This window comes from Sus scrofa, chromosome 6, assembly GCF_000003025.6.
Source record: "Sus scrofa isolate TJ Tabasco breed Duroc chromosome 6, Sscrofa11.1, whole genome shotgun sequence".
In the NCBI taxonomy this organism is placed as follows: domain Eukaryota; kingdom Metazoa; phylum Chordata; class Mammalia; order Artiodactyla; family Suidae; genus Sus; species Sus scrofa.
Window position 1 is genome coordinate 73,200,397 of NC_010448.4, and position 25,270 is coordinate 73,225,666.

The 25,270-nt window shown below is 50.4% G+C and overlaps 1 protein-coding gene across 1 annotated transcript in view; it reads left to right on the top strand.

Moving 5' to 3' along the window:
• Nucleotides 1-25,270, top strand: part of PRDM2 (PR/SET domain 2) — a 104,400-nt gene that overhangs the window by 64,525 nt on the left and 14,605 nt on the right. The window contains 2 exon segments of the mRNA XM_021097561.1: nucleotides 1,617-2,543; nucleotides 2,546-6,005. Coding sequence (XP_020953220.1) covers nucleotides 1,617-2,543; nucleotides 2,546-6,005 — 4,387 coding nt within the window.

Consider the following 25,270-nt stretch of genomic DNA (forward strand, 5'->3'; position numbering starts at 1 on the left):
CTTAGTTCCACTTTACCTGGCCCATCAGCAGTTCTGGACACAGCTGATCACTCCCTCTGTAGGTAAGGGCCAGCACCTTCTTGGCTGGCAGGTACCTCCCTGGCTATGCCTCTGGCCTCTGGGTACTGCAGTCATCTGGGGACACAGTCACCCCCCTCTCTATCTGTGTTCACTCTCCAGGTACTTCGTCCAGGCCCAGCTCCAGGCGCCATGGCTAGTCTGAGGAATTGGCACTTTCTAGGCTTAGCCTCTTTGTGGAACTACCTAATGTCCTTACCAGGGTGCCTGTCTAGCTAATGTCTTTACTGGGATATCTATCAGGTACCTCAGACTTCAGCACATCCAGAGTAAATTCTAGTCGTTCCCCCCCCACCCCCGTGCACACAGACACACTCAAGACTTCCCCCCAGTCTAATACAGTTCAGTGAACAGAATAACTGCAGTTGCTGTGACACTTTCTTGACCCTTATAACCCCCCCATCACCAGCAAGCACGTCTTGTCAGCTTCATCTCCAAGATGTGTCCAGAGTCTGACCGCTCCCGCCTCCTCCCTTGCCACCCTCGCCCTCCCCTCTGCCCTTCTGGAGGATATGGAGGCTCTTGCCTCCACCCTTGTCCACCTACAGTTTTCTGCCTTCCTCATAACATAGCAGCTGGAGTGATCCTCTAACATTCCAGGCAGTCATATTTTTCTGTTAGAACTTTCTGCTAGCTCCCTTTTTGACTCAGAGAAGAGGTCAGCAGCCTGCAAGGTTCTGTATGGGCTGATGTTACCTCCTCCTCTCCTCCCTGCCCCACCTCCCTGGCCCCTCCAACTTCCTGGCCATTCCTCGAACACGTCTAGCAGGCCCTTGACTCAGCTTATGCACCTGCCGTTTCCTCCCCCAGGTTTGTGCAGGACTCATTTCCTTTGGGTCTCTGCTCACCTGTCACCTTGCTGGTGAGCCTTCCCGACCACTTAACCTCGGGTCCCGTCAGAGTGGGTCTCTCCTGGGCATGGAGACTCAGAGGTGACTTGGGATTCCTTTTTCCTTCTCTGAGGTACTCCTTAGTCCTCGATGAATTTGATCAGGCTTGGAAGAGATATCTCTGAAACTCTTTTTACTTAAAAAAAACCTCTGATTGTGGAAAATGTTCTAGCTTCATATATAGTTTTAATCAGGAAAGAGAGAGAATCCATTCCAGACAGACCGCTCAGACTCTCATCTGGTAAGATGTCCACAGCTTCCTTGTTTCAGTTTGGAATCACGGAAAATTGAAATTCACGACTCGTCTCTGAGTTTCGGGATTAGCTCCTCCAGCACAGTTTTCAGTAGTAGGATTTCTGTGTGTGAGTGAACAGGGAAGCTCCTTGTGGGCATATGTGGTTCACACTGTACCCTCACTGCCCACCGAGTTCCTGATATACAGCAGGTGCTCTGTAAACATTTGTTGAAGGAATGAAATGGATTTATATCCAGTATAACTTTATAAATGAGAGCACGGAGTTGTCTGTGGTCGCAGTCTCTCTGGCACGGTTTATGTGATCAGAGGAATAACTCGAATAGTGCAGTTTGATCGCAGAGTGGCTAGTGTTTGCCCTCACTCCTGTGCCTCTGCCTTCCTGTGCTTTCCAGGCCCCCAAGACGAAGACGAGAAGCCTTCAGCCTCTGCCGTCGAGCAGCCGGCCGTCCCGCAGGAGGCTGGCAGTCAGGATGTGCTTCCAGAGCGTGAGGTCCCTGCCCCTGCCTGCGAGCCTCAGACTGGACCAGAAGCGGAGCTGGAAGCAACGCGTTGTGAGGCCAATGATGTGGAGGAGGAGGAGGAGGAGGAAGAGGAGGAAGAGGAGGAGCTGGAAGACGAGGGGGACACAGTAGCTGACGTGCCAAATGAAAGTTCCCCAAAGGAGCCTGAGATACGGTGTGACGAGAAGCCAGAGGATTTATTAGAAGAACCAAAAGCGCTTTTGAAGGAAACTCCCGAGGCCTCCCCAGAGGTAACCCCTGTTAGCACCGTTCCCAGAGCTAAAGAGGAGGCCAACGGAGACGTGTTCGAAACGTTCCTGTTTCCGTGTCAGCACTGCGAGAGGAAGTTCACCACCAAACAGGGGCTGGAGCGGCACACGCACATCCACCTGTCCACCGTCAACCACGCCTTCAAGTGCAAGTACTGCGGCAAGGCCTTCGGCACGCAGATCAACAGGAGGCGGCACGAGCGGCGCCACGAGGCGGGGCTGAAGCGGAAGCCCAGCCTGACGCCGCCGCAGCCCGAGGACCCCGCCGACGGCCTGGCGCTCGGGGACGCGGCCGCCCCCAGGGAGGACGCGCCTCCTCCCGCGCTTGGGCAAGACTGTCTAGCCTTGCATTCGGAGAAAGCCTCGCAAGAAACGGTCCGTTCCTCCGTTGCAGAAGAGAACGGGGACGTCAAAGAGCTGCATCCGTGCAAATACTGTAAGAAGGTTTTTGGGACTCACACCAACATGCGGCGGCACCAGCGCCGAGTGCACGAGCGCCATCTCATCCCCAAGGGCGTGCGGCGGAAAGGCGGCCTCCTGGAGGAGCCGCGGCCCCGGCCGGGCAGGCGCCCCCTGCCCAGAGCGTCTACGTGCCCAGCACGGAGCCGGAGGAGGAGGGGGAGGCGGACGACGTGTACATCATGGACATCTCCAGCAACATCTCCGAAAACCTCAATTACTACATCGACGGCAAGATTCCCACCAGCAGCAGCACGAGTAACTGTGACGTCATTGAGATGGAATCCGGCCCCGCAGACGTGTACGGCATAAACTGTCTGCTGGCGCCCGTTACCGTGGAAATTACTCAAAACATAAAGACCACACAGGCCCCTGTCACAGATGATCTTCCTAAGGAGCCTTCCAGCAGCACAAACAGTGAGTCCAAGAAGCGCAGAACCACTAGTCCTCCTGTGTTACCCAAGATCAAAGCTGAAGCCGAGTCAGAGCCGGTAGCTGCCTCCTGCTCCTTGAGCCTGCCCCTCAGCATAGCGACGACAGAGGCCGTGTCCTTCCACAAAGAGAAAAACGTGTATTTGTCATCGAAGCTCAAACAGCTTCTTCAAACCCAGGAGAAACTAACTCCCCCCGCAGGGATTTCAGCCGCTGAGATACCCAAGTTGGGCCCTGTCTGCGTGTCCGCTCCTGCCTCGATGCTGCCTGTGACCTCGAGCAGGTTTAAGAGGCGGACCAGCTCTCCGCCCAGCTCTCCCCAGCACAGTCCTGCCCTCCGAGACTTCGGAAAGCCAGGTGACGGGAAAGCCACGTGGACGGAGGCAGTTCTAAGCTCCAAAAAGCCCAAATTGGAAAGTCATAGCAACTCCCCAGCCTGGAGTTTGTCTGGGAGAGACGAGAGGGAAACTGGGAGCCCGCCAGGCTTTGATGACTATAAAGTACCTAAAGAGTGGGCAGCTAGTTCTTCCTTTAGCAATGTGTGCAACCAGCAGCCGCTGGATTTATCGAGCGGTGTAAAACAGAAGGCTGAGGGTACGGGCAAGATGCCGGTCCAGTGGGAGTCTGTGTTGGATCTCAGCGTGCATAAAAAGCCTTGCAGTGACTCCGAAGGCAAGGAGTTCAAAGAGAATCACTTGGTGCAGCCAGCCTGCAATGCCGCAAAGAAAAAGAAGCCAACCACTTGCATGCTGCAGAAGGTTCTTCTCAATGAATACAACGGCGTCGATTTACCTGTAGAAAATGCTCCGGATGTGACCAGGAGCCCCAGTCCTTGTAAACCCCCAGATCCCCATCCGGATCCTGACCTCCTTGGTCCTGACTCTGGTTTATCTGCCCCAGCTGCTGAGTCTCCTCCTGAGGTTTCTCCTCGGTCACCTGCCCCGCAGACGTCTTCCCTTTCTTCTGGGCAGCTGCCGCCTCTCTTGACCCCAACCAATCCCTCTTCCCCTCCACCCTGTCCTCCTGTGTTAACCGTGGCCACGCCACCCCCTCCCCTGCTTCCTACTCTCCCTCTTCCAGCCGCCTCCTCCGGGACATCCCCTCATGCCTGTCCTTCTCCTCTCTCGAATGCCGCCGCCCAGTCCCCGCTTCCGATTCTGTCCCCGACGGTGTCTCCCTCGCCGTCTCCCATTCCTTCCGTGGAGCCCCTTCCGTCTGCTGCTTCACCTGGGCCTCCGACCCTCTCTTCGTCCTCCTCCTCCTCCTCCTCATCTTCCTTCTCTTCGTCGTCGTCCTCCTCCTCCCCCTCACCACCTCCCCTCTCCGCAGTCTCCTCCGTGGTGTCCTCAGGGGATAACCTGGAAGCCTCTCTCCCCATGATCTCTTTCAAGCAGGAGGAGTTAGAGAACGAGGATCTGAAAGCCAGGGAAGAAGCCCAGGCTGCCGCGGAGCGGGCTGTCGTTCAGGAGACATTCAACAAAAACTTTGTCTGCAACGTCTGTGAATCGCCTTTTCTTTCCATTAAAGATCTAACCAAACATTTATCCGTTCATGCTGAAGACTGGCCCTTCAAATGTGAATTTTGTGTGCAGCTCTTTAAGGCTAAAACTGATTTGTCAGAACATCGCTTTTTGCTTCATGGAGTGGGGAATATCTTTGTGTGTTCGGTTTGTAAAAAAGAATTTGCTTTTTTGTGCAATTTGCAGCAGCACCAGCGCGACCTCCACCCAGATGAGGCGTGCACACACCACGAGTTTGAAAGTGGCACCCTGAGGCCCCAGAACTTTACAGACCCCAGCAAGGCACGTGCGGAGCACATGCAGGGTTTGCCGGAAGATCCTTTGGAAACATCTAAGGAAGAAGAGGAGTTGAACGATTCTTCCGAAGAGCTTTACACAACCATAAAAATAATGGCTTCTGGAATAAAGACGAAAGATCCGGATGTCCGATTGGGTCTCAATCAGCATTACCCGAGCTTTAAACCGCCTCCATTTCAGTACCATCACCGCAGCCCCCTGGGCATTGGCGTGACGGCCACAAATTTCACGACACACAACATCCCACAGACGTTTACCACCGCCATCCGCTGCACCAAGTGTGGGAAGGGTGTGGACAACATGCCCGAGCTGCACAAACACATCCTGGCGTGTGCTTCCGCTAGCGACAAGAAGAGGTACACCCCCAAGAAGAACCCCGTCCCGTTGAAGCAGACCGTGCAGCCCAAAAACGGCGTGGTGGTTTTGGACAACGCCGGGAAGAATGCCTTCAGACGCATGGGGCAGCCCAAAAGGCTGAACTTCAGCGTCGAGCTCAGCAAGATGTCCTCGAATAAGCTCAAATTAAATGCGTTGAAGAAAAAAAACCAGCTTGTCCAGAAAGCAATCCTTCAAAAAAACAAATCTGCCAAGCAGAAGGCCGACCTAAAACATGCCCCCGAGGCCGCCTCGCACATCTGCCCGTACTGCAGCCGAGAGTTCACATACATCGGCAGCCTGAACAAGCACGCCGCCTTCAGCTGTCCCAAAAAGCCTCTTTCCCCTTCCAAAAAAAAAGTTTCCCATTCATCCAAGAAAGGTGGGCATCCATCCCCTGCGGGTAGTGACAAAAGCAGCAGCAGCAGCAGCCACCGCAGGCGGACCGCGGATGCGGAGATTAAAATGCAGAGCGTGCAGGCGCCCCTGGGCAAGACCAGAGCCCGCAGCTCGGGCCCCACGTCGCTCCCGCCACCTGCCTCGTCCTTCAGGTCCAAGCAGAATGTTAAGTTCGCAGCTTCGGTTAAGTCCAAAAAACCAAGCTCCTCTTTAAGGAACTCAAGCCCGATCCGAATGGCCAAAGTGACTCACAGCGAGGCCAAGAAACCCAAAGCTGCAGCCAAGAACCACGCCGCCCAGCTCTCGGGCAAGACGTCTCGGAGCCTACACGTGAGGGCACAGAAAAGCCGGGCTGTCCTACAGAGCAAGTCGGCCCTGGCTAGTAAGAAAAGAACAGACCGGTTCAATGTCAAATCTAGAGAACGGAGCGGTGGGCCGATCACCCGCAGCCTGCAGCTGGCAGCCGCTGCAGACCCCAGCGAGAGCAGGAGGGAGGACAGCGGGGGCAAGCAGGAGCTGAAGGACTTGAGGTAAGCCTGTCTCCAAGGCCAGAGGATTCAGAGCTCAAGAGCCAGGGGTGGGGGGAGACAGTTGCAAGAAAACACTCTCCTTGCCCAATGGCTCTTTTTTTGTTTTTGTTTTTTCTTGTTCCTGCACTATTTTGACACAAGCATTTAAAGGAAATAGCTGTTGCTTAAGGTGTAGACAGACATGAAGGAGGGTCATGCTTTGGCCGCTGTAGCGCTGGACACACACAGCTTTGATTTCAGACGTGGGGCTCACAAAGTGGTACCATTTCTTTAAACGGGGCCCATTATGAATTGAGTTTGAAACCACGAAAAGCTCCCCAGAAGTACCCTGCTAGGAAAAGGTGAAATTCCCGCAAGCTCCCTCTTTATTTTGGGTGGTATCCCAGTGTCACCTATATTATTTCCTGATCGTAGCTCACTTCTTATGTTCAGATGGATCCTGGAGTTCGATCCAGCCACATGACAGTCTTGCTTAGTATTTCTGTGGTTAAGTTCTTGCAACTGAGACTGCTTTTATTGTTTTAATTTTAAAAACTTGCCTCTTAGTTAAAATAAATCAAAACATAGCACCCTATTCCTTTTCAAATGCCGTATGTCTCCCCCCCCAACTCCTGGTGTGTCCGGGCACAAGGTGACTAACAGCCCGCTTCCCACGGAGAGGAGGAGCGGGAGAGCATGTGTGCCGAGGCCAGGCCCTTGTGGTGCTTTCAGGCTCAGATGGGGACCCAGGGCAGGTCGTCCCACGTGTCAGTGCCTTTGTTTCCCCACTGGCGACGTCAGAGCTCATCCTAGATCTGGGGGATTTCACTGTTTCTTCCCTGTTTTCCTTGCTTAGAACTGTTCTTAGTTGAATTTGTTACATTGACCTCTCAGACTTCGTAAGTTACTCAGATGTGAGTGGCGTGCACTCTTGGGAAGGAGGACCGCGGGTCCATCTCAGGGGAACCTACTCATCGTCAGCCGGGACTGCTGCAGAGCGTTTAAATCTGGTCCTTTTAGAGCGAGCTGCGTGCCTCTAGGCTTTCTCAGCTGTAACTTTCAGCGTCTCAGCATTCTTCAGTGTTTTAAGCAAACAGACGTGGTTACCCCGGGGGTGGGGTGCGGGAACAGGGGCACTGCCGTCGGGAGAGGTCACGAGACTCACCGGTGCTGTGATCACTGCAGAGTCGCTGAGGTGGAGCCCTTGGTGCTGGCCGTTAGGTTGTGGCTGAAAAGGGAGAGAAGATCAGTATGTAGCCAAGGGCTGACAGTAGATTTTTTCAAAGCTGCTTCCTAAAAGGGCTAAACAGACGGTTGGTGTAGATCTTGCTCAGCACCTGGCCTCTGGCCCGGGCGCACACGTGCACAGCACTAGTGGACGTGAGCACCTGTCTATCAGCTGTCCCGACTGCCCGCCTGTAGCAGCTTGACCGTGTACCTCTTTGTCCTCAGTCTGTGTCCTGGAAGTTCCACAGCCACGGGACATTCTTGAACCGTCCTTTTCAAGGTTAAAGAAACCAAACCATGCCATCATTTTCACAGACTGTACTAAGAAACATATCCCAGGTGGTTGATGCTTTAGAATGTACTGTATATATTTCCTGTTGTTTCCGCTATTTTATGGAAGAATCATTTATTTTGTACTGGATCCCATTTGTACAGTTCAAGGGTAAAGTTAATGGGAAAAAATTAAAGTGTTATAAAGGAAAGCCCCTTGAGTAACTAGATTCGTGAAGTTCATCCTCTGCTTTTGAAGAACCATTAAGACTGCAAAGGACCGAAGTGCCTGATAACGTTGTGTGTCTGCTCTTTGCTCCAGTTAGTTTTGATTATTTTGCTTTGGTTGAAAGTCAGCGTTGCAGGAATGAAACTGGGCCTAAATGGAAACAGGAAAGAATCAGCCAAGAAGACATTGATAGTATCGTGACTGTAGGTGGTAGCAGCAGGCTTCCCCAGTGGCGGTCCTCACTCTGTGGGAGTCACTGAAACTGGGCTGTGGACACAGCTGAAGGACGTGTGTTTTTCATGGGGGTCCACTTACACAGTGACCATAAACTTGGGAAGTATTTTTAGGAATTACGCAATGGACGTTTGGTGGGACATCATGCTTTGACTATCTGGGCAGAAGAGTGAGCGTTTCTTCAGAGAGCTGTGGTCCTCTCAGTACCTTGTAGTGAGCTGGGTATGAAGCGAGGACCCCGGGCTCAGGCCTGGGGGATGTGGCAGTCCATCAGTGTCAGCCCGGGGCTCTTGGCAGAGGCCTCATCCTCAGCCCGTGGTGTTGTACCACACAGGCAAGAAGTTAGTTGTCTTAACTAGTCTTCTTTCCTTCTCAGTACATTTCTGCTTGTAAATTTTATTCAGGGACGATTTCATGGCATGTTTGGAAATACCCGCTCTCACCCTGCTTTCAGTGATTTCGCTGTCCTTGCTCCGTTGCATAGTCGAGGACTTAACCCCGGAACTGGCAGCACACCCTTTCCTGTGTGTTTCGTCATAACTGTGATTAAGGGCTTGTCTTCAACACTCAGGCATTTTACGTTCAAATGCCAATTTAGGATTCCACAGATTTTCAAGTATTTGCTTGCAGTCAGCCTTGTGAACGAAGTCAGTTTTCCATTCAACACTGAGGACTCAGCAGAATTTGCCATTTGGTCATTTCCTGGAGCACAGGCCATTATGCCAGATCAGGTTGTGAAAAAGACATGTGCTCCAAATCCCGTTTTAAGACAGAGCTGCAGAGGACACCAGGCATATACCACCATCTCCCGATTCTTCTGTTACCAGCTCTTAATCCAGTGCGCTTGCTGGCAGGTGGGCTCCCCTTCCAGGTCGGGTTGGGTCGGGTCAGAGCCCACGTGTGGCTCAGCGGTGGGACTGACTGCATTTAGAGCTGTTGCTGAGGGTTCATTTCCGTGGACTGTGAGACGAAAGGGCAAGGACAGAGGTACATTTTCTGCTCCCTTCTAACACATCTTTGATCTTTATGAATCTCAAGAATTACATTCTTTAATGCTGCTTTTAGAGCCACTTTTTTTTTGATACTGTGTTCCCATTGCAGTGTATTAAAGAAGTGATAGAGAAAGCAAAATGAAATTCTAGACCAAATTTCCCCCGTTTCCCGTGATTGATTAAAAACATCAAATAGTTCGGATTTCTCACCTACCATCCCTGCCACACCGCTCCAGAGAGACGTCTGTGTCTCTTTTGAGTGGCACGCCCACGTTTCTGACACTGTCCGTCATCCTGCCCCTGTCTTGACACTTGTCCGTGGTCTGCCCACCTTTTCTTTAACATGGTCGATTCATATAAGGTTGTGTTATGTTGTCATTTATCTTCAGTTTTCTTATTTTCTAGGAACTTCCTGTAGAAAAGCCCCCCAAAACAAAGCACACCTTAATTGACTAAATAAAGATAATGCATGCTCAACTTAGGATAAGCACTACGGCAAAGGATATGAAATCTACCAAGCTTGCAAGACCAGGTGAAGCTGACCCCAAAATGCTATCACACAACTGATTGCCAGCACAGGCCCCTTGTTACCCTGGTCAGAGTCGGCGCCCGGCATGGGTGCCAGGCTCCCAGGTGATGAGATACACAGAGGAGGGCGCTGTAAGACGGTGGTCCCAGGACCGGGAACTCAGACATGAGCGTGGCCCTGGTGTTTGACACGTGGCAGAGAAAGCAGAGATTTGAACCTGACCTTGCAAAGCAAGTTCTCTGTTTTATCAGTAAGTGGGTGTAGCTTTTCAGGGATGACACATTCTGATGCACTCATTTTAAAATGTTTTGGTCACACACCAGCTCTTGATGCTGTTCCTTTAAATGAATTTATAGACTGAGAGAGGCATTTAGCTTCTTTCTTAGCCTTCTTTTTTTTTTTTTTTTTTTGCTGTTGTTGTTCTTGTTTGTTGTTGTTTTATCCCAAGCAGATTGCCAGCATAATGGAGAGGAAACCAGATTGCGTATGGACTTTTTCTAATGCCTCTTCCAGTGTCATGTTTATATATCCAAATGGACATGATCCTCTCAGGTTATTATCTGGCACTAATTTCTAACTGCTATCTTATTGGAGGTGGCAGCAGTACATCAGTGCCCGGCATGTATCACAGGCCCGTGTAGGTGTTTGTCTACACGTAAGTGTAAAGGGATCTACATAGCAGGTTTTACACCTCCGTCTCTAATAGAGATTAAAAAAAAAAAAAAAAAAAAAAAAAAAAGACAAATTGGCCTATTCCTGAGTATATGTTTAATTTCTCCATGCATTATATGCCTTCCCCTAAGTAATGACTGAGTCAGTGGAAAATGGCTAGGTTTTATTCATGTCGTGATGTGTTTTTTTTGTTGTTGTTGTTGGTTTTTTTTTTTTTTTTTTTTTTTTGGTTCTCAACTCTAAAAGTAATCTACCTCTTAAAATTTGTAGTTTAATACTTGTTTGGTGAATTTGTGCCACTTTAACCTTTTCACTATCATTCCCATTTTGTTACATTTCTGTTATGGGGACTTTATGTTGAAATATTGTATAAAAAACATTTGTAGCCATTTAAAAATAAAATATTTAAAATTATTTAAATTGTTTTGGACGCTTCAATTGTATTATATGTGATTTACATTTTACATTCTTGTTTGAGCTGTTAATCTGGAGAGTGTTCCTGTATTGAAGTTTGCTGTTAGTTATTTTATTGTTTCTTGTCGGAGAGTGATATAAAAGACTATTCTAATGAAAACATTAAAATTTACAAATTGACATACAAAAGGGGTTGTCCGTTGATTTTAACCAATGTAGACTTGAGAGAGAGGAAAAGAGGTTAATTGTAGACAGACAAGTTAAGAGTGCTGTGTGCTATTTTTTCCCCTTCCAGCATGAAATAAATCACTTGAGCGAGCTTGTCAGATGTACAGAAAGTTTTCTTATGCTGTTGCTAGCAAGCACTTAATGACTAGGGGGAATTCAGAGGATGCATTTTATATCGTTGTAACCAATAAAAAAAAACTTTCTAAAAGCTTGTGAAAGGACTGCATTTTGTACATCCTTGGGAGCAGTTAAGGGGGAGACGTGAGGGTGTGTGTAGGTGGGGTGTCCACAGGCTGCATCTTTAAAGTGCATTTGCACACACACACCCCGCCCCCGCCCTCTTCTCGCTTGTTTGTATCCGGCATTGATTGGATATTTCCTAATTCATGACGCTTCTGAACCGTCAGGATACCATTGGTCGGTCGGTCGGTAAAGAAGCACACAGAGAACCTACCTTGGTAAGACTGAAATAATTCCACACATGGGGTCTTGGCATTCTCTGTGCTTGCTAACAGTTCACTCTGTTATTTTTATGGATCCCTGAAGAGTGAAACAAAGAAGCTGTAACATTTGTACTAGGTTGATATGGAATTGCTATTTTTTTTTAAAGATTAAAAATGGCCGAAATGAGCAGTTTCATAAAGTCCTAACGCGGTAGCACTTGTCCTCATGCTTTTTATCTGTCTCGTTCCTGCTCAGGGAAGGGCGGTGAAGCCGAAGGTTGGCTCAGCCTTCCTCGTGCCTTGGCAGGGTGCTCACACTTGTGGCTCCTGGCGTCCTTCCTACCTTAGAGAACCCCACCAAGGAGGGGGCGTGAGTGGGGCAGAGGCGGAGGTGCAAGGCAGCTCTCGGCATCAGCTGTGTAGATGCTCTAGAAACTGGGCACTGAGCACGCACAGCACCTGGTGAGGTGCCTGAGTTCGTGAGCTAGAAAGCGTGCTGCTCTGGGAGAGGTGGGTGGGTTTCCGCCTGAGCCCATCTGCTGTCCCTCCAGGCTGGCAGGGAACTGACATCTAAGGGGGCTGAGCCTTGCTTAGGCAAGCGTTTTGCCTGGCGGCTGTGAGTTCCCGGTCTGCCATAAGTAGGGAATGGGCCAGCTGGTCTTCTGAGTTTCCTTCTAGCAGGAGGCCATTGCTTCTGGGCGTGGACTTGCTCTGGGTGATGGGGGGACCCGGGGGGGGGGGGGACCCAGGGTGAGGGTGTCGTCGCTGGTTCTCATGGCAGCACTCCATTCCCAAGAAGGCACTCGACTTCCTCCCTCTCACCAGGGACAAGCTGCCCAGTTTGGTTGCTTTTACTCTTTGGGAGTTAAGACATTGTGAAAAACTTAAAAGCTAATAACTAAAGCCTTAGGTCCTTGCAGCTGTTTTGAAGCATCTTGCATTGCTTCTGATTACAGATTCCTCTCTAGGCTGGCTCTTTTAATTTGGATAAGTACTTTCCAGCAAAAAAGTGATTTTACAGAATCACATTTCTTTATCAGCACCTTTTGTAAATGAGGCTGTGTTCTAGGTGCTTAGGTGACATAAGTGGACAAAAATCCCCCCCTTTGTGATGCTTAGATTTGCGTGGTGCCTGTTCCCTTCATTTTTAAAACCTCCCTCACTTTGTCACAGTTCTCCAAAGACTATATAGGTGGTTAAGAAAGAAGATGCTTAATATTTGACAGCAGATATCTAGATAACTGCTGGCTTTCATTGCTTGTGTTAAAGCGACTCCTAAAATTATAGCTTACTTAATGCATTTGCTATTTTATTTCTGTGGATTTTGATTTGATATCAAACCTGATTTTGAGCAGATGGACTTAAATCCATTAAAAAAAATTAAGGGAACACTTTCCCTTGAAAGTCCATTAGAGTACAGGTGAGTGAGAAAAAGGGTGAGTCTGTTATAAAGGCCAAACTTAGAGTAGCCCAAAGACCTGGCTTGTGGTTAAGGGTTTGCCATTTCTATTATTATTATCATTATTTTTGGATACCTAACAGTTCATGGCCTCCTCTTCCCCTGGCGGCACCAGCCCTGCTGTGGTGCTGCTGGTGCTGGTACTTTGGGGTCTGGCCTCTCCTTGAATGTCTTGGTAAAGCATTACTGAGGGTGTGTGTTTGAGGGAGCCTCTTGGGTATGATCAAGTGGCAGCCTCACCTTTTAGGGCACAGGTGGTTCTCAGACTTAACCCCATGGTCAACCAGGTGGGATTTGAGCCTTGTCTGCTACCTATACGACAGCTCACAGCAACACTGGAACCCCTAACCACTGATCGAGGCCAGGAATCAAACCCACATCCTCTTGGATGCTAGTTGGGTTAACTGCTGAGCCACGATGGGAACTCCAAAATGTGGGTGGTTCTTAATTGCTAAAGTACAAGTGGTCTCATTCGAGCCTCAGGTGTCCCTGATGCAGTGGGACTGTGATTAGTCAGGAGCTGCCTCTGGAAACACATCTAGTTTCACCTCTTTTTTTTTTTTTTTTTTGGTCTTTTTGCCATTTCCTTGGGCCGCTCCCATGGCATATGGAGGTTCCCAGGCTAGGGGTCTCATCGGATCTGTAGCTGCTGGCCTACACCACAACCGCAGCAAAGCAGGATCCAAGCTGCATCTGCAACCTACACCACAGCCCATGGCAACGCTGGATCCTTCACCCACTGAGCAAGGCCAGGGATCGAACCCACCACCTCGTGGTTCCTAGTCAGATGAGTTAACCACTGCGCCATGACAGGAACTCCTAGTTTCACCTCTTTGACTGTGGGATATGCTTCTACCCCCATTGTGGACGTTTCAGGTCCAGTTGGCCTTAAGATGAGTCTGATTAGTCAGCAAACCTCTGTTTAATAGAAATTAAGCACATTTTAATAATACTCTTTGATTTTGGAAGTGGTTCTAAAGAAGGGGTCGGAGTCACCAGTTGTACCCTCAGCTGTCACTTTAGAACCTTAACCTTGACCTGCTGGGCCAAAACCAGAGTTGCCCGGGACTTGCCTCCCCACCTCAGCAAACAGTCCCTTGCATGCGAAAGAAAGGGTTATATTTCTCCCAAAAGTAAGTTCTTTTTAAAAGATAGGATTAGAGCCTGGAGGTGTGTAGGTTTTATTTACTTTCTGGTTTAAGAAGAATCGGGAAGGCCATCATGACCCTGCATTAAATTGTTTGCAGTTGGCAACAATTACGTTCACTCATGAGCTATTAAAGGGGGCTTGGAAATATTTTTATTAATGTAAATCTGCCAAACCATTGAGGTCACAAGATCTATGCATGCTCCTATTGCCTGCCTCACTTGTACCAGCTGGATTCCTGATACAGCTCTTCTAGAAAGTGACCTGAAATTCAGGTATATGTTCCAGAGAACGTAAGCCTTTTAAAGAAGAAGTTGATGGCTTAGTGTGCCTTCCTGTGTCCAGCTTATAACCCATGGCAGGAAGCCAGAAAAAGAATGGACGTCTTCAGAGCTTCCTTGATAGGTGCCCCCAGAGTTATTAAGCGGGGTGTCATTTCAGCAATGACAGAGAGCTACAGGTGAATTTCAAAGTATCGGTTTATGTCCTGAGTCAGAACATATTTGAGCTAAGAATATTTCCATATCAGTGTTTAGACAGAAGCTGACTGTATAATCTGGAGTTCTGTTTAGATAACTACCAAGTCTTAGCATTAAATCTAAATATAAGTTTTAGAAAACTTTTTTTAAAGCCTAGAAATTGTTTCACAGGTAAGTGAAGAACAAAAGGGGATTTAGGCCTTTAGGATATGATGTCGTGATTTTAATTTTTTAAGTTAAAATAGAATTTCAATTTAAGATAATGACATTTGCTTTAGGATTTAATACTGCCAAAAATGTAACATTTCAATATTCTCTGTTGGAATGAAGTTATTTAAAACTCATGTGGATTCGGTTTTCCTTGCAGTAACATTCTCTTCTCACTTGCTTTTTATAAATCACATCCAAGCCTTGCCAGCCGAGCTCGAGTTTGGGAACATTTTCAGATGGCTTCTATTTCCAAGCTATTATTGGATCTGTGAATTCAGGCACATTCTCCTGTAGTGATTCAGCCGGTCAGCCATTCAAAAAACATCTCTAGTGGTCAGTCTGGATCATGCAGGTGTTAGTGTATAGATCTGATGGACCCCGTCTTGTGGGATGGGGGCTTCCGGAGGCTGCTCGGGAGGTTGCTGGCCACCACGGAGGGAGCTGGGGGTGCTCCTGGCTGTCCCTACCCGATGGGCCCTGTTCCAGGGGCCTCCCATGGCTTAAACGCCTCAGGAGCTCTGCCACCACCCCAGGGAGAGCAGTTATCCTCGTTGCAGTCAAGTGGACCAGCCTGCAAGACACCACATCACTTGCATTTTGTCCCACAGCTGTAAATGGGGACCCCACACCCAGCTTCTGATTTTTGAGTCATGCTCTTGACTGCAGGGCAAAACCACCACGTTCAGCGTGCCGTTGGGTTTCTTGTAGTTACCGAGACCCCCCACCCCCACCCCCCTGCCCCACCAGATGACTGGCGCCAATGTCATCACCCACAGATGGGTTTGTTGCGGGAGGCTGGCTCTCCCACTGGGGATAACCCTTGGCCTTGAACTCCTAGCCATCTGGGTTTTAATTCCCTGCATGCCATTTGTCACTGGACTGGGGCTCACTCCTGGTCTGCCATGGCTGTGCCAGAGGAGGTGCCTGTGTTCTTAGGTTCAGTAAGCTGTGGTGGGAGTGGTGACAATGACCACTGTTGTCTAGAGCGTCAGGAACACAGGGAAGCCCCTCTAAGGACCCCCGCAGGGTGTAGTAACCCATCCCTGCTGGCAAGGACAGTGGTTGATGGCCGAGGAGTTCCCGGAGAGGCTGCAGGAGAAACTGCCTGGAAAGGAAAGAGGTTCCTTTGTGGAAACTGACAAACATCAGTCTCTGTTAGTTTCAGAGAATGGGGGTTACTGCCTCTGGGGAAGAAAGACTCCCAAAGGCTCGCATAATGGTCCGCACTCTCCATCTGGGTCCAGCAAAGCAGATGTGAGCCAGGGGCACCCGGGTGCAGAGGTGTCGGGGAGCTCTCCATTCATTTCAGGCAGTGGGAGGTAGACCAGAGTACTGATGGGCCCTGGACCCAGAGCCCCTGATAAGCATATTGTCCCATCCAAAGTACTGCCCCTGGCTCCCTCCCTGCCCTCAACTCTGGAGTTCTTGAAGGCGCTTCACTCGTCTAGACATTCTGGTCTCCATTTGTTAGATTTGTTTACTAAATATTCCCCACCCTAGAATGAAAGCTCCCCCTGGCAGGACCTTTGCTTTGTCCACTGCTGCATGTCCAGCATCTCCCACAGTGCCTGGCACATAGCTGCTTGGTAAATATTTGTTGAATGAATAAAATACTGGAATCCTGCTCTGCTGCTTGTTAGCGCTGTCACCTTGGGCAAGTAAACTTAACCTCTCTGAGCCCCTACTTTCCTCTCTGTAAAAGGCCATAAACACTTATCTAACAGGAAGGATGGCTGTGAAGACAGCGGAAGGGCCTGTGGGGCCCACAGGTGTGCCTGCTGTGCCCTAGTCATTGCTGCTGGTATTACTGGGAAGTGCCCTCCTGAATCTAGTTTGTCACAGTTGTGGCTGGTGCTCAGAGCTGACTTGCCACGTTCCAGATTCCAGGGCCTCACAGGTTGCAGTGGCCAGAACCTTCCCTCTGCCTCCACCTGGAGAGGCACTCGAGTGGCCGTAACAACTGGCTCTGCTTCCAGTGGCCCTAGGGCCCCACGCTGTGTCTCAAGACACTGACCATACTGCTCCCTTCCTCCCATTACATAAAGAGAATGAAATAGGAAAGCCCTTTTCAAATCACAGCGAGGAAGAAAGGTGATTGTTCTCATTCTGTCATCCCTCCGTACAACTTTTTCTCTTGGTTCTGGATTTCAAAGTCAAGATGTACATTTTAAAAAGCGGAGTTCAGGAGTTACCGCCGTGGCTCAGTGGTTAACAAATCCGACCAAGAACCATGAGGTTGCGGGTTCGATCCCTGGCCTTGCTCAGTGGGTTAAGGATCAGGCGTTGCCGTGAGCTGTGGTGTAGGTTGCAGACGCGACTCGGATCCCTGGTTGCTGTGGCTCTGGCATAGGCTGGCGGCTACAGCTCCGATTCGACCCCTAGCCTGGGAACTTCCACATGCTGTGGGAGAGGCCCTAGAAAAGGCAAAAAGACAAAAAAAAAAAAAAAAAGCTGGGTTCAGAAGGAAACATTTCTTAGCTCTGTGAAACCATGAAAACTTAACCAAAGGATCCCAGCCCATTGAAATAATAAAAAATGTAAGAATGGTCACCAATGCTTGAAAGAGTTTGCTAGCCACTATTTTCAGGTCCTTACACATATTGCTCCATTTGATCATTTTAACAACCCTACGAAATAAACACTTGCGTGTTCTCCTGTCTTACACATGGGGAAGCTGCAGCACAGAGGTGAAGGGATTTGCCCAAGGTCATGGCTAGAAAGAGGAGAGCCCAGAAACAAGTCCAGCCGTCTGGCTCCATCTCTGGTTCTGAGTCTGTGCCCCGGTTCATCCCCTTTAATGAAAAAGCAGGGAGACGTGACTTATTCGTACCCATCTGCCCAGGTGTGGACAGGAGGCACCAGCTAGTTTGAAGGAATTCAAAACACGCTGGAGGTAAACACAGGTCCTGCTCTCTCCTGGTCCCGGTCCAGTTCATGTGCTCCCAGAGATGGTGCTGATCGGTCTCAGCCAGGCCTGGCATGGCGAGTGCCTCCCCCACCAACCATAGGGAAGGAGCAGATCCAGATAAACTGCCTGGTCCAGAGAATTCAACCTTGCTCCCAGGTGTCAACTTCCTTGTTCTTTTTTCTGTTTTCGAAGAGGTCTTTCCAAGCCGGGGTTGGCAAGTAGGTTTCCAGCTGTGCAAGGGGCACAGCTGTCGGGGTGCTGTGAGCGTCTTCCCAGGCAGGGTCATGCTCAGGGATAGAGGCTGGGCTGAGTGCCCGGCGTCCGTCTTGGATGCAGGAAAGTGTGGCTCTGTTGCGCAGGCGTTCGCTGTCTGAGTTCTAACATATCCACTACTTCCTTTTATTTATTTAATTTTTAACTATTTTTAATTAAAGTATTGTTGATTTACAGTGTTGTGCCAATTTCCACTGAACAGCAGAGTGACTCAGTCATACATATATAGACCTTTTTTCACTCTTTTCCATCATGATCTATTCCAGGAGATTGGATATAGTTCCCTGTGCTCTATACGGTAGGACCTCATTGTCTATCCCTTGTAAAAGAAACGGTTTGCATGTATTAACCCCAAACTCCCAGTCCATCCCACTCCCCTCCCTGCTTCCTTCCTTTTAAAAATCACATGGGACGTAGTTTCACTTTTCCTTGAAGGCTCAAGATGACCATCCGCTCATACTTTGTTGTGGCAAAGGGACACCCTCAGAGTTCAGGCGCACAGGGAACCAGAGCCTGAGGTGTGACTTAAGCATTTCTGGAGAAGGATGTACACCTGTCTCCCTTCTCATCTATTATTTACGGAGATTGTATTCCCTGGCAGCCTTCAGGTATCCTTGTGTTAATTGTCTGCAGGCGAGGAAGCCAGATAGGGGTCCTGTTAATACGATCTGTAAATAGGTGGTGGGCCTTGAACCCCAGGACACCCCCTGCCTCCATTGTCAGCAGGTGCACCCCGCAGAGGGCAGTGTTCAGTGTCACCCACACGTACAGATACTGGCTTTTGCTTTTAAGTTCCCCAAACACACGCGAGTTAACTGCATTTTATGTGTGGAGAAGGAAAAAGGAAGTTTGGGTGATGGTGCTATGGCTTCCTCAGCAAAGGTGTGGTCTGAGAAAGAACAGTTCGCTCTCTTCACCCGATGCCTTTGGCCTTTATGTTTGGGATAAGGTTTTGGTACCAAGCGCTCACACGTGGTGGGATCAGTAACAAAGTGCCTGGAGTCCAGTCTTGGTACGTGCTGCTCAGGCTGAGGGACCTGGATCAAACTCTCCTCTTTAATTTACGAAATCCGTCCAGAAGTTTCTCGAAACTTTCAGCTTAGAGGTGTTTAATCCTCCTACCTTCTGCATTCACATTTAGGCTCCTTCGAATGAATTTTACGAGTGAGTTTGGCGAGAGTCTTCACGGAGGAGCCAGCCCTTTTGATGCACCTCTGTGCATTGGTGTCATAGGCGGTAGCTGATATGCAGGCTCTGTCAGGTCACTTTATCACCAGAATTAACCATGTCTGTATCCTTAACGCTGTTTATAAAAATGACAGATACAGCCCGTTGGTGCCAGCCAGCAGCAGGTGTTTAAAAAGGTGATGTCCTGCATTGCATTGGGCACATTTGTAGGTGGGAGACTGGTTTGCTGGTCCAGTACGTGTTGTCTTGTTAACTTCCACCTGAGGCAGTGCAGGCTCCGGTGTGTTCCCAGGGGTGAAGGGGCCTAATTTGGATTAGCTCACCAGCATGTTCACCTGGCAGACCAGCCGCATCAAAAACCACTGGGAGGCTTTATTAAGAATTCTAGGAGTTCCCGTCGTGGCTCTGCGGTCGATTAATCGACTAGTACCATGAGGACGCGGGTTCGATCCCTGGCCTCACTCAGTGGGTTAACGATCCAGCATTGCTGTGAGCTGTGTGGTGTAGGTCGCAGACGCAGCTCAGATCCCATGTTGCTGTGGCTGTGGTGTAGGCCGGTGGCTACAGCTCCAATTGAACCCCTAGCCTGGGAACCTCCTTTTGCCTCAGGAATGGCCCTGAAAAGACAAAAAAAAAAAAAAAAAAACCAAACCCACTAAGTCATCATCCCTGGGGGTGGGTGGGTCTTTGAACTCTTCATATTTATCAACTTCTGCAGTGAATCTGAGCCGACCTCAGAGTCCCCTTCGGGTCTTTTAAAAGGGGGAGAAAAGTGACATGTCATCATGTCTCGTTATTTCATTCGCTTCCGATGTTCACGTTTAATTATTTCCCTTTGCCTGTTAATAACCTCTTTGGTATATGCATGGTATCTTTTTCAGCACTCTGAGCATTTCACTTGCATGTGACAGCGGAGCCAGAGATAGGGTCACTTCTGGTGTCAGAGCCGAGGTTGGGATGGAGGATTCCCTACCTTGTCCTTTGTTGCTCTTTGTGTATCTTCTTGAGGAGACTCTCTGACCCTAGGTCATGAACTAGGACAGTCCTGGCATCAGACAGTGCCCTGTGGGTGCGTGTTCTCTCTACCCCAGCACCTGCTGCTGCACCCAGCACAGAGCAGGTACCTAGGGTTTGTGGACTAAAAAGAAAGGAAGAAATCTCTGGGAATAATGGAGCCAGAGACACCACAACACTTACTGACCTCTGATCTGACCCCAACTCAAGACTTCAAGGCTTAAGGTGTGAATTTAGGGGGCAACTAATTGCCAGCAACTGAATAGAGAGCACCCCTTGGGTGAGTCAATGATCAGTTAAAATCAGGTTGAAAGAAAAGGATTGGTTATTTGCTGGATAGTTAGTTACACATGATCTTAGAAGGTTCCCACCTGGGGGCGTGGTCCCCCTAGGTTAAGAACACGCCGTGAATGCCCATCAGTACACTGGAGAGACGGAAGGAAACCAGGCACTCTGTCCACTCCCTCGCAGTGCAGTCATCAAGGGTGACTTGATATATTCTCCCCTCCCCGGTCCACACTGGCGCACACCCACGGGCCGTCGTGACTATACGCCAGCATCCTGCACTGCACCCGGCACAACTACTCCAATAATAAACGCCTTCACATATTTGAATCCTTTCCCCCAGTTTTTGGCTCTGAAAACAGGGCCATCCTCCCTCCACCACCAGCTTGGATTCCTGACACCTGCTAAGGAGCCGCTCTCTTGTCAGGCCTCCAAAATACGTGGCCAATGGATGGCATCCCTTGCCCGGTTTCTTATTTTTGCCCAAGACAATGAACCACTGCCCCCCTCTCCCCCCTGCAGAGCCTAAACGCAGCTTGATTGTGCAATGCCTTGTGCGCCGGAGGGGCTGGACCGCAAACTGATTCACAGTGGCACGTCTTCCTCACCTGAGCGATGTCCCCACCACGGCCCGTAAATCAGAGCTGCTGTGTGATGGGGTCCAGCTGGCCAGGCCAGAGAGCAGCGCAGGAGCACTTGGAGGAAACGCCGAGGTGCCCATGGCCCCGTCCCTCCATCAAGTCCCGCGTGCTCACCGTTGCAATAATTGGCGTGAGAGCATCTTGCAGAGGACAGAGCCTGGGAGGGTAGGGTGGCTCTGGAAATCTTTCTGAACTATTGTTAGAATGCCAGCTGCGCGTGAAAGGAAACACAAAACACGATTGTGGCTCAGTTGACTTTCCTTTAACCCACCTGCCGTGTAAATGGATGCTCCTCATTCCCCCGCAAAGTGTGCTGATGACACTGACCCATGCCCTCCTGTGCCCAGGCAAGTTAAATGCTGCCAGAGGTCAGTTATAGTGTTCCTGAGCCTGTATATTATGCCCCTATATTATGTTTTATAGTAACGTAAACATACTCGTGTTTGTAATAAACATCATAAATATGCCAGGATTGATTATTGTACACATATGACTTAATAGCTTCCAAAGCGATGAAATATGAGCATCGAGTTGTTTATGAAAAACAAGTTGAAGGCTTAGAAAGGCTCATGGTAATTTGCCTAAAAACTGCCGTGTAATTAGGTGTGGATGAGAAACAATGAAAAATTTGCATAAAGATACAGAAACATTTTGCACTTGAATTGCTCTTAAAAGTTTCTCCCTGCCCCACGTTACACAGTAACTGGAGAACAATAACTCTGACGTACTAGGCGTGTGATTTAGTCAGGAAAGGTGGTGAGATCATGGCCCATCATTTATTTCTCAATTCGTTCAGGAACGAATGTGGGGCCAGGGCCTGCTGTTGCGCACCAGGCACTGTTCCAGGAGTCTGTCACAGGGAGCAAAACGCACAAGGTTCCCCACCCTCGTGGATCGCCCATCCCCATGGGGGTGGGAGGCAGACCATGAACAAGCAGGTAACTAGACCGTCAGGTGATGGATGCTCTGCAGAGACATGGAACAGGAAAGGGGAAGAGGGCGCTGGAGTGAGAATGGGGGCCACCATGAAAATGTAGGGGTTCGGAGAAAGCCTGACTCAAGGAAATACTGGGGGCGGGGGGAAGGCAGCCTCTGGACACAGGGGAGGAAAGCACTTGGCAGAGGGACCAGCAAGTGCGAAGGTCCTGAGGTGGAAGCGTCCTGGTGTGCCCAGGATAGAGGACTGGGCGATGAGGTCAGAAAGGTAACCAGCGTCCAGTTTATGTGGGGAAGACGGCTGTGGTCTGAGTGAGTGGGAGGCATTGGAAGGTTTTGAAGGGTGGAGTAGCACGGCACGACTTGCCTTTTCAAAGGATCACTCTGGCTGGTGTGTTCATAGGCTGAACGGGGCCAAGAATGGAACTATATACAAGGAGGCGAACGCAGTAACCCGGGTGAGACATGATGGTCCTTGGACTGGAGCGTGACGATGGAATCCTGGATGCCTCTTGAGGGTAGCGCCACTGGGTTTGCTGAGGGCAGGATGGAAGGGAGGAGCGAGGGGTGCTGATAGGTGTTTCTGCCTGTGTCTAGGTGGATGGATGAAGTTGCCATCAAATGAGGAGGTAAGGGAGCCGGTCTGTGGGCTACGTGGGTGCTGGGAATTCACTTTAGGGCACGTGACGTTTGAGATGACGTTAGACTCTCAAAGGGAGGGGAGTTGATGGCACAGGTTTGAATTTCAGAGGAACGGACCCAGCTGGGAAGGTAAATTTGGGGGGTCCTTAGAGTACCCAGGATACTGAGACTCATGAGTATGATACCCCAGGAGAGTGAGTAGGATAAAGGGAAGCTGAAGAGTGGAGGCTGTGGATGCTCCAGTGCTGAGAGGTTGGAGAGATTTGGAAGAACCTGGCGGTGTCCTGGGCTGAGGGTGTGAATGGGACCTGCCGTGATATTTGACGGGCCCCTCGTGGGCTACAGGCCCTCCTGGACTTGGGTAGGTCCTCTCTGCTTTGCACTTTTTTTTTCTGTCTTTTTGCCTTTTCTAGGGCCACTTCCCGTGGCATATGGAGGTTCCCAGGCTAGGGGTCGAATTGGAACTGTAGCCGCTGGCCTACACCAGAGCCACAGCAACACGGGATCCGAGTCGCGTCTGCAACCTACACCACAGCTCACGGCAATGCCGGATCCTTAACCCACTGAGCAAGGCCAGGGATCGAACCCTCAACCTCATGGTTCCTAGTCGGATTCGTTAACCACTGCGCCACGACGGGAACTCCTGCTTTGCCCTTCTGAGTGGTTTTCCTCTTCACCATCGAGGGACATTTTGGCCCAAGGTGCCCTTGGACACGGCCAGCCACAATCATCCCAGATTTTGCTGCCGCTCCTCCAGGTGATAAGCCCTTTCCATCAGAAAAGGCATCGGCAGCCAGCCAAGGAGACCCGGGGAAATGCCCGGCTGGGCCTCAGCTGCTCACAAGCGCTCAGGCCAGCCTCCAGCAACAAGCAGGAGTCCCTGTGTAACCAGATCTGTTCACGGATCAGAAGAAGGCCTGAGGAAGAGGGGCCCCTATATCCCAGTCTCGTTCCCATTTGCAGACTCCCCAAATCCCCTTGTGTAAGGCATGCGTTGAGACTCAGGCACAAAAAAGGAGGCAGGCAAGATTTGGGGGCGAGGGTAGGTGGTAACAGGGCCCCCTCTGTCCCTGAGGAATGGCTTTCAGAGACAGAAATGACCCCTTCTAGACATCCTTTCCCTTTTCTCCCTGGGGGTAAAGCAACTTACACATGCTATGCTTTCTCCCCTCCCACCCACCCCCCATGAAGTAAAGCAAAGGCCAGCGCGGTCAGGTGAAGCGGATCCCAAAGTAAGTTCCGTGCAGCCCATGGAACCCAAGTCTCAGTGAATAGAAACTCTGCCTGCAGGCCACCCTCCCCCCCGAGCGGTCAGGTCCCTGGTTCTGGGGCCTGGTAGCCTCTCTGTTTGTCCTCCTTCATGCTCATCACAACTTGTAATTTTGTATGTAATTCTGTATTACGCAAGTAATGACCTTGCCCATCGAGAGCACAGGGCCCAGAGTTCTAGAGACCCGGTCTGTTTGCTCTACTGCTGTGTCCACAGTGCCTCGCGCGCGGGGTCGGGTGTGTAGCAGGTGCTTGATTGATCAGTACCCATAGTCCCAGGAATGCCTGCTCCTGTTTAGTGTGTGGACAGAAAGGCTTGCTCCCCTTCATAGGCTGGAGGACACCTTTGCCGTGGTGCCAGCACACGATGGCAAGGGTACCTATGCAGAGTTGGAAATGTGGCCCTCCCAGGGGAATACTGAATCAGATCCAGGACACATGGCTTCATATGGCAGATCTTAGAAAATGTCTGTTCAAGAAAAGCTAAATTTAAGAAACAGTTGGGGACACTGAAAGGGCACCCGCAAGACTGAGCATAGCCCAAACCACCCCACCCCCCCGCAGAATTCTCATTGTGCCTTCAGAGATCACGAATGCCCAGTGCGCCACCACTCCCTGCAATACCTGGGCATGAGCATCCCGTCGGCACAGAGTTACTAGGTCAATGGGGAGAATACACCTGGGGTAAATGACAGCCTGTCGTCCTCTTGGGAGTTTACGCTGCCTGTCGGCACATGAAAGACTCAGAAATCCTGCAGAGACATGTTTGTTTGGCCTCATGAGCCCTCTGGAGGAGATGGCTTGAGCTTCCATCCCCACTCTGCCTCTTGCCCGCTGTGTGTCATTGGGCAAACTGCTGAACCTTTCTGTGCCTTTGTTCCTCGCGCATAAACCGCGGTAGTTCCCATCTCAGGAAGGGTCTTGTGGAGACTCCATTTGTTATTCCCTGTCAGTGGGCACCGTGCTCAGCGTGGAAATGCCAGCCACTGTGGCGATGAGGACGCCCTGCAGCATCTGGACAGACCAGTTCCATTGAACCTCGGGTTGGGAAATGCACGTGACTCATTCCACATCTGTGAGCTGCGTCTGGCTGGGCCGTGTCTGTCCCTTGCTGCGAGGGAACCTGCAAGTGAGCGGTTCCCAAACCAAATGCAGTGTGGGAGCCTGCTGTGGCCCGAGCAGCCCTGAGTGGAGACAGATGGCCTGGGACCAAGTCACTTAGCACCTGCAGGCCGCCTCTGTCTCCTGCTCTGTGAAAAAAGGGTGATGTGTCCCAGCCGTGGCCACCCCGACAGCCTGTTTGAGGTCAGCTGGGATTCAGGGCTTCGGGGACCGAGGGGCAGGGGTGGAGAGAAGGTGCAGAGGGCAGCCTCTGTATCCAGTCCCCAGCACCCTCCAGGAAGAGGCCTCCAGGCCTACAGCCCACGACACCCCTGCCCTTTGGGCAGCGTCATCACTCGCTGACTCAGTACCCTGTCCAGGCGCATAGCAAGCGTGTCTTTCCAGCGGCAGTGCCAGCCCTGCGTCTGGGATGCTCCGTGAGCCAGGCAGGCCCAGGCCTCGGGGGACAGGCTGGTCCAGACGCCTTGGGTGGGCC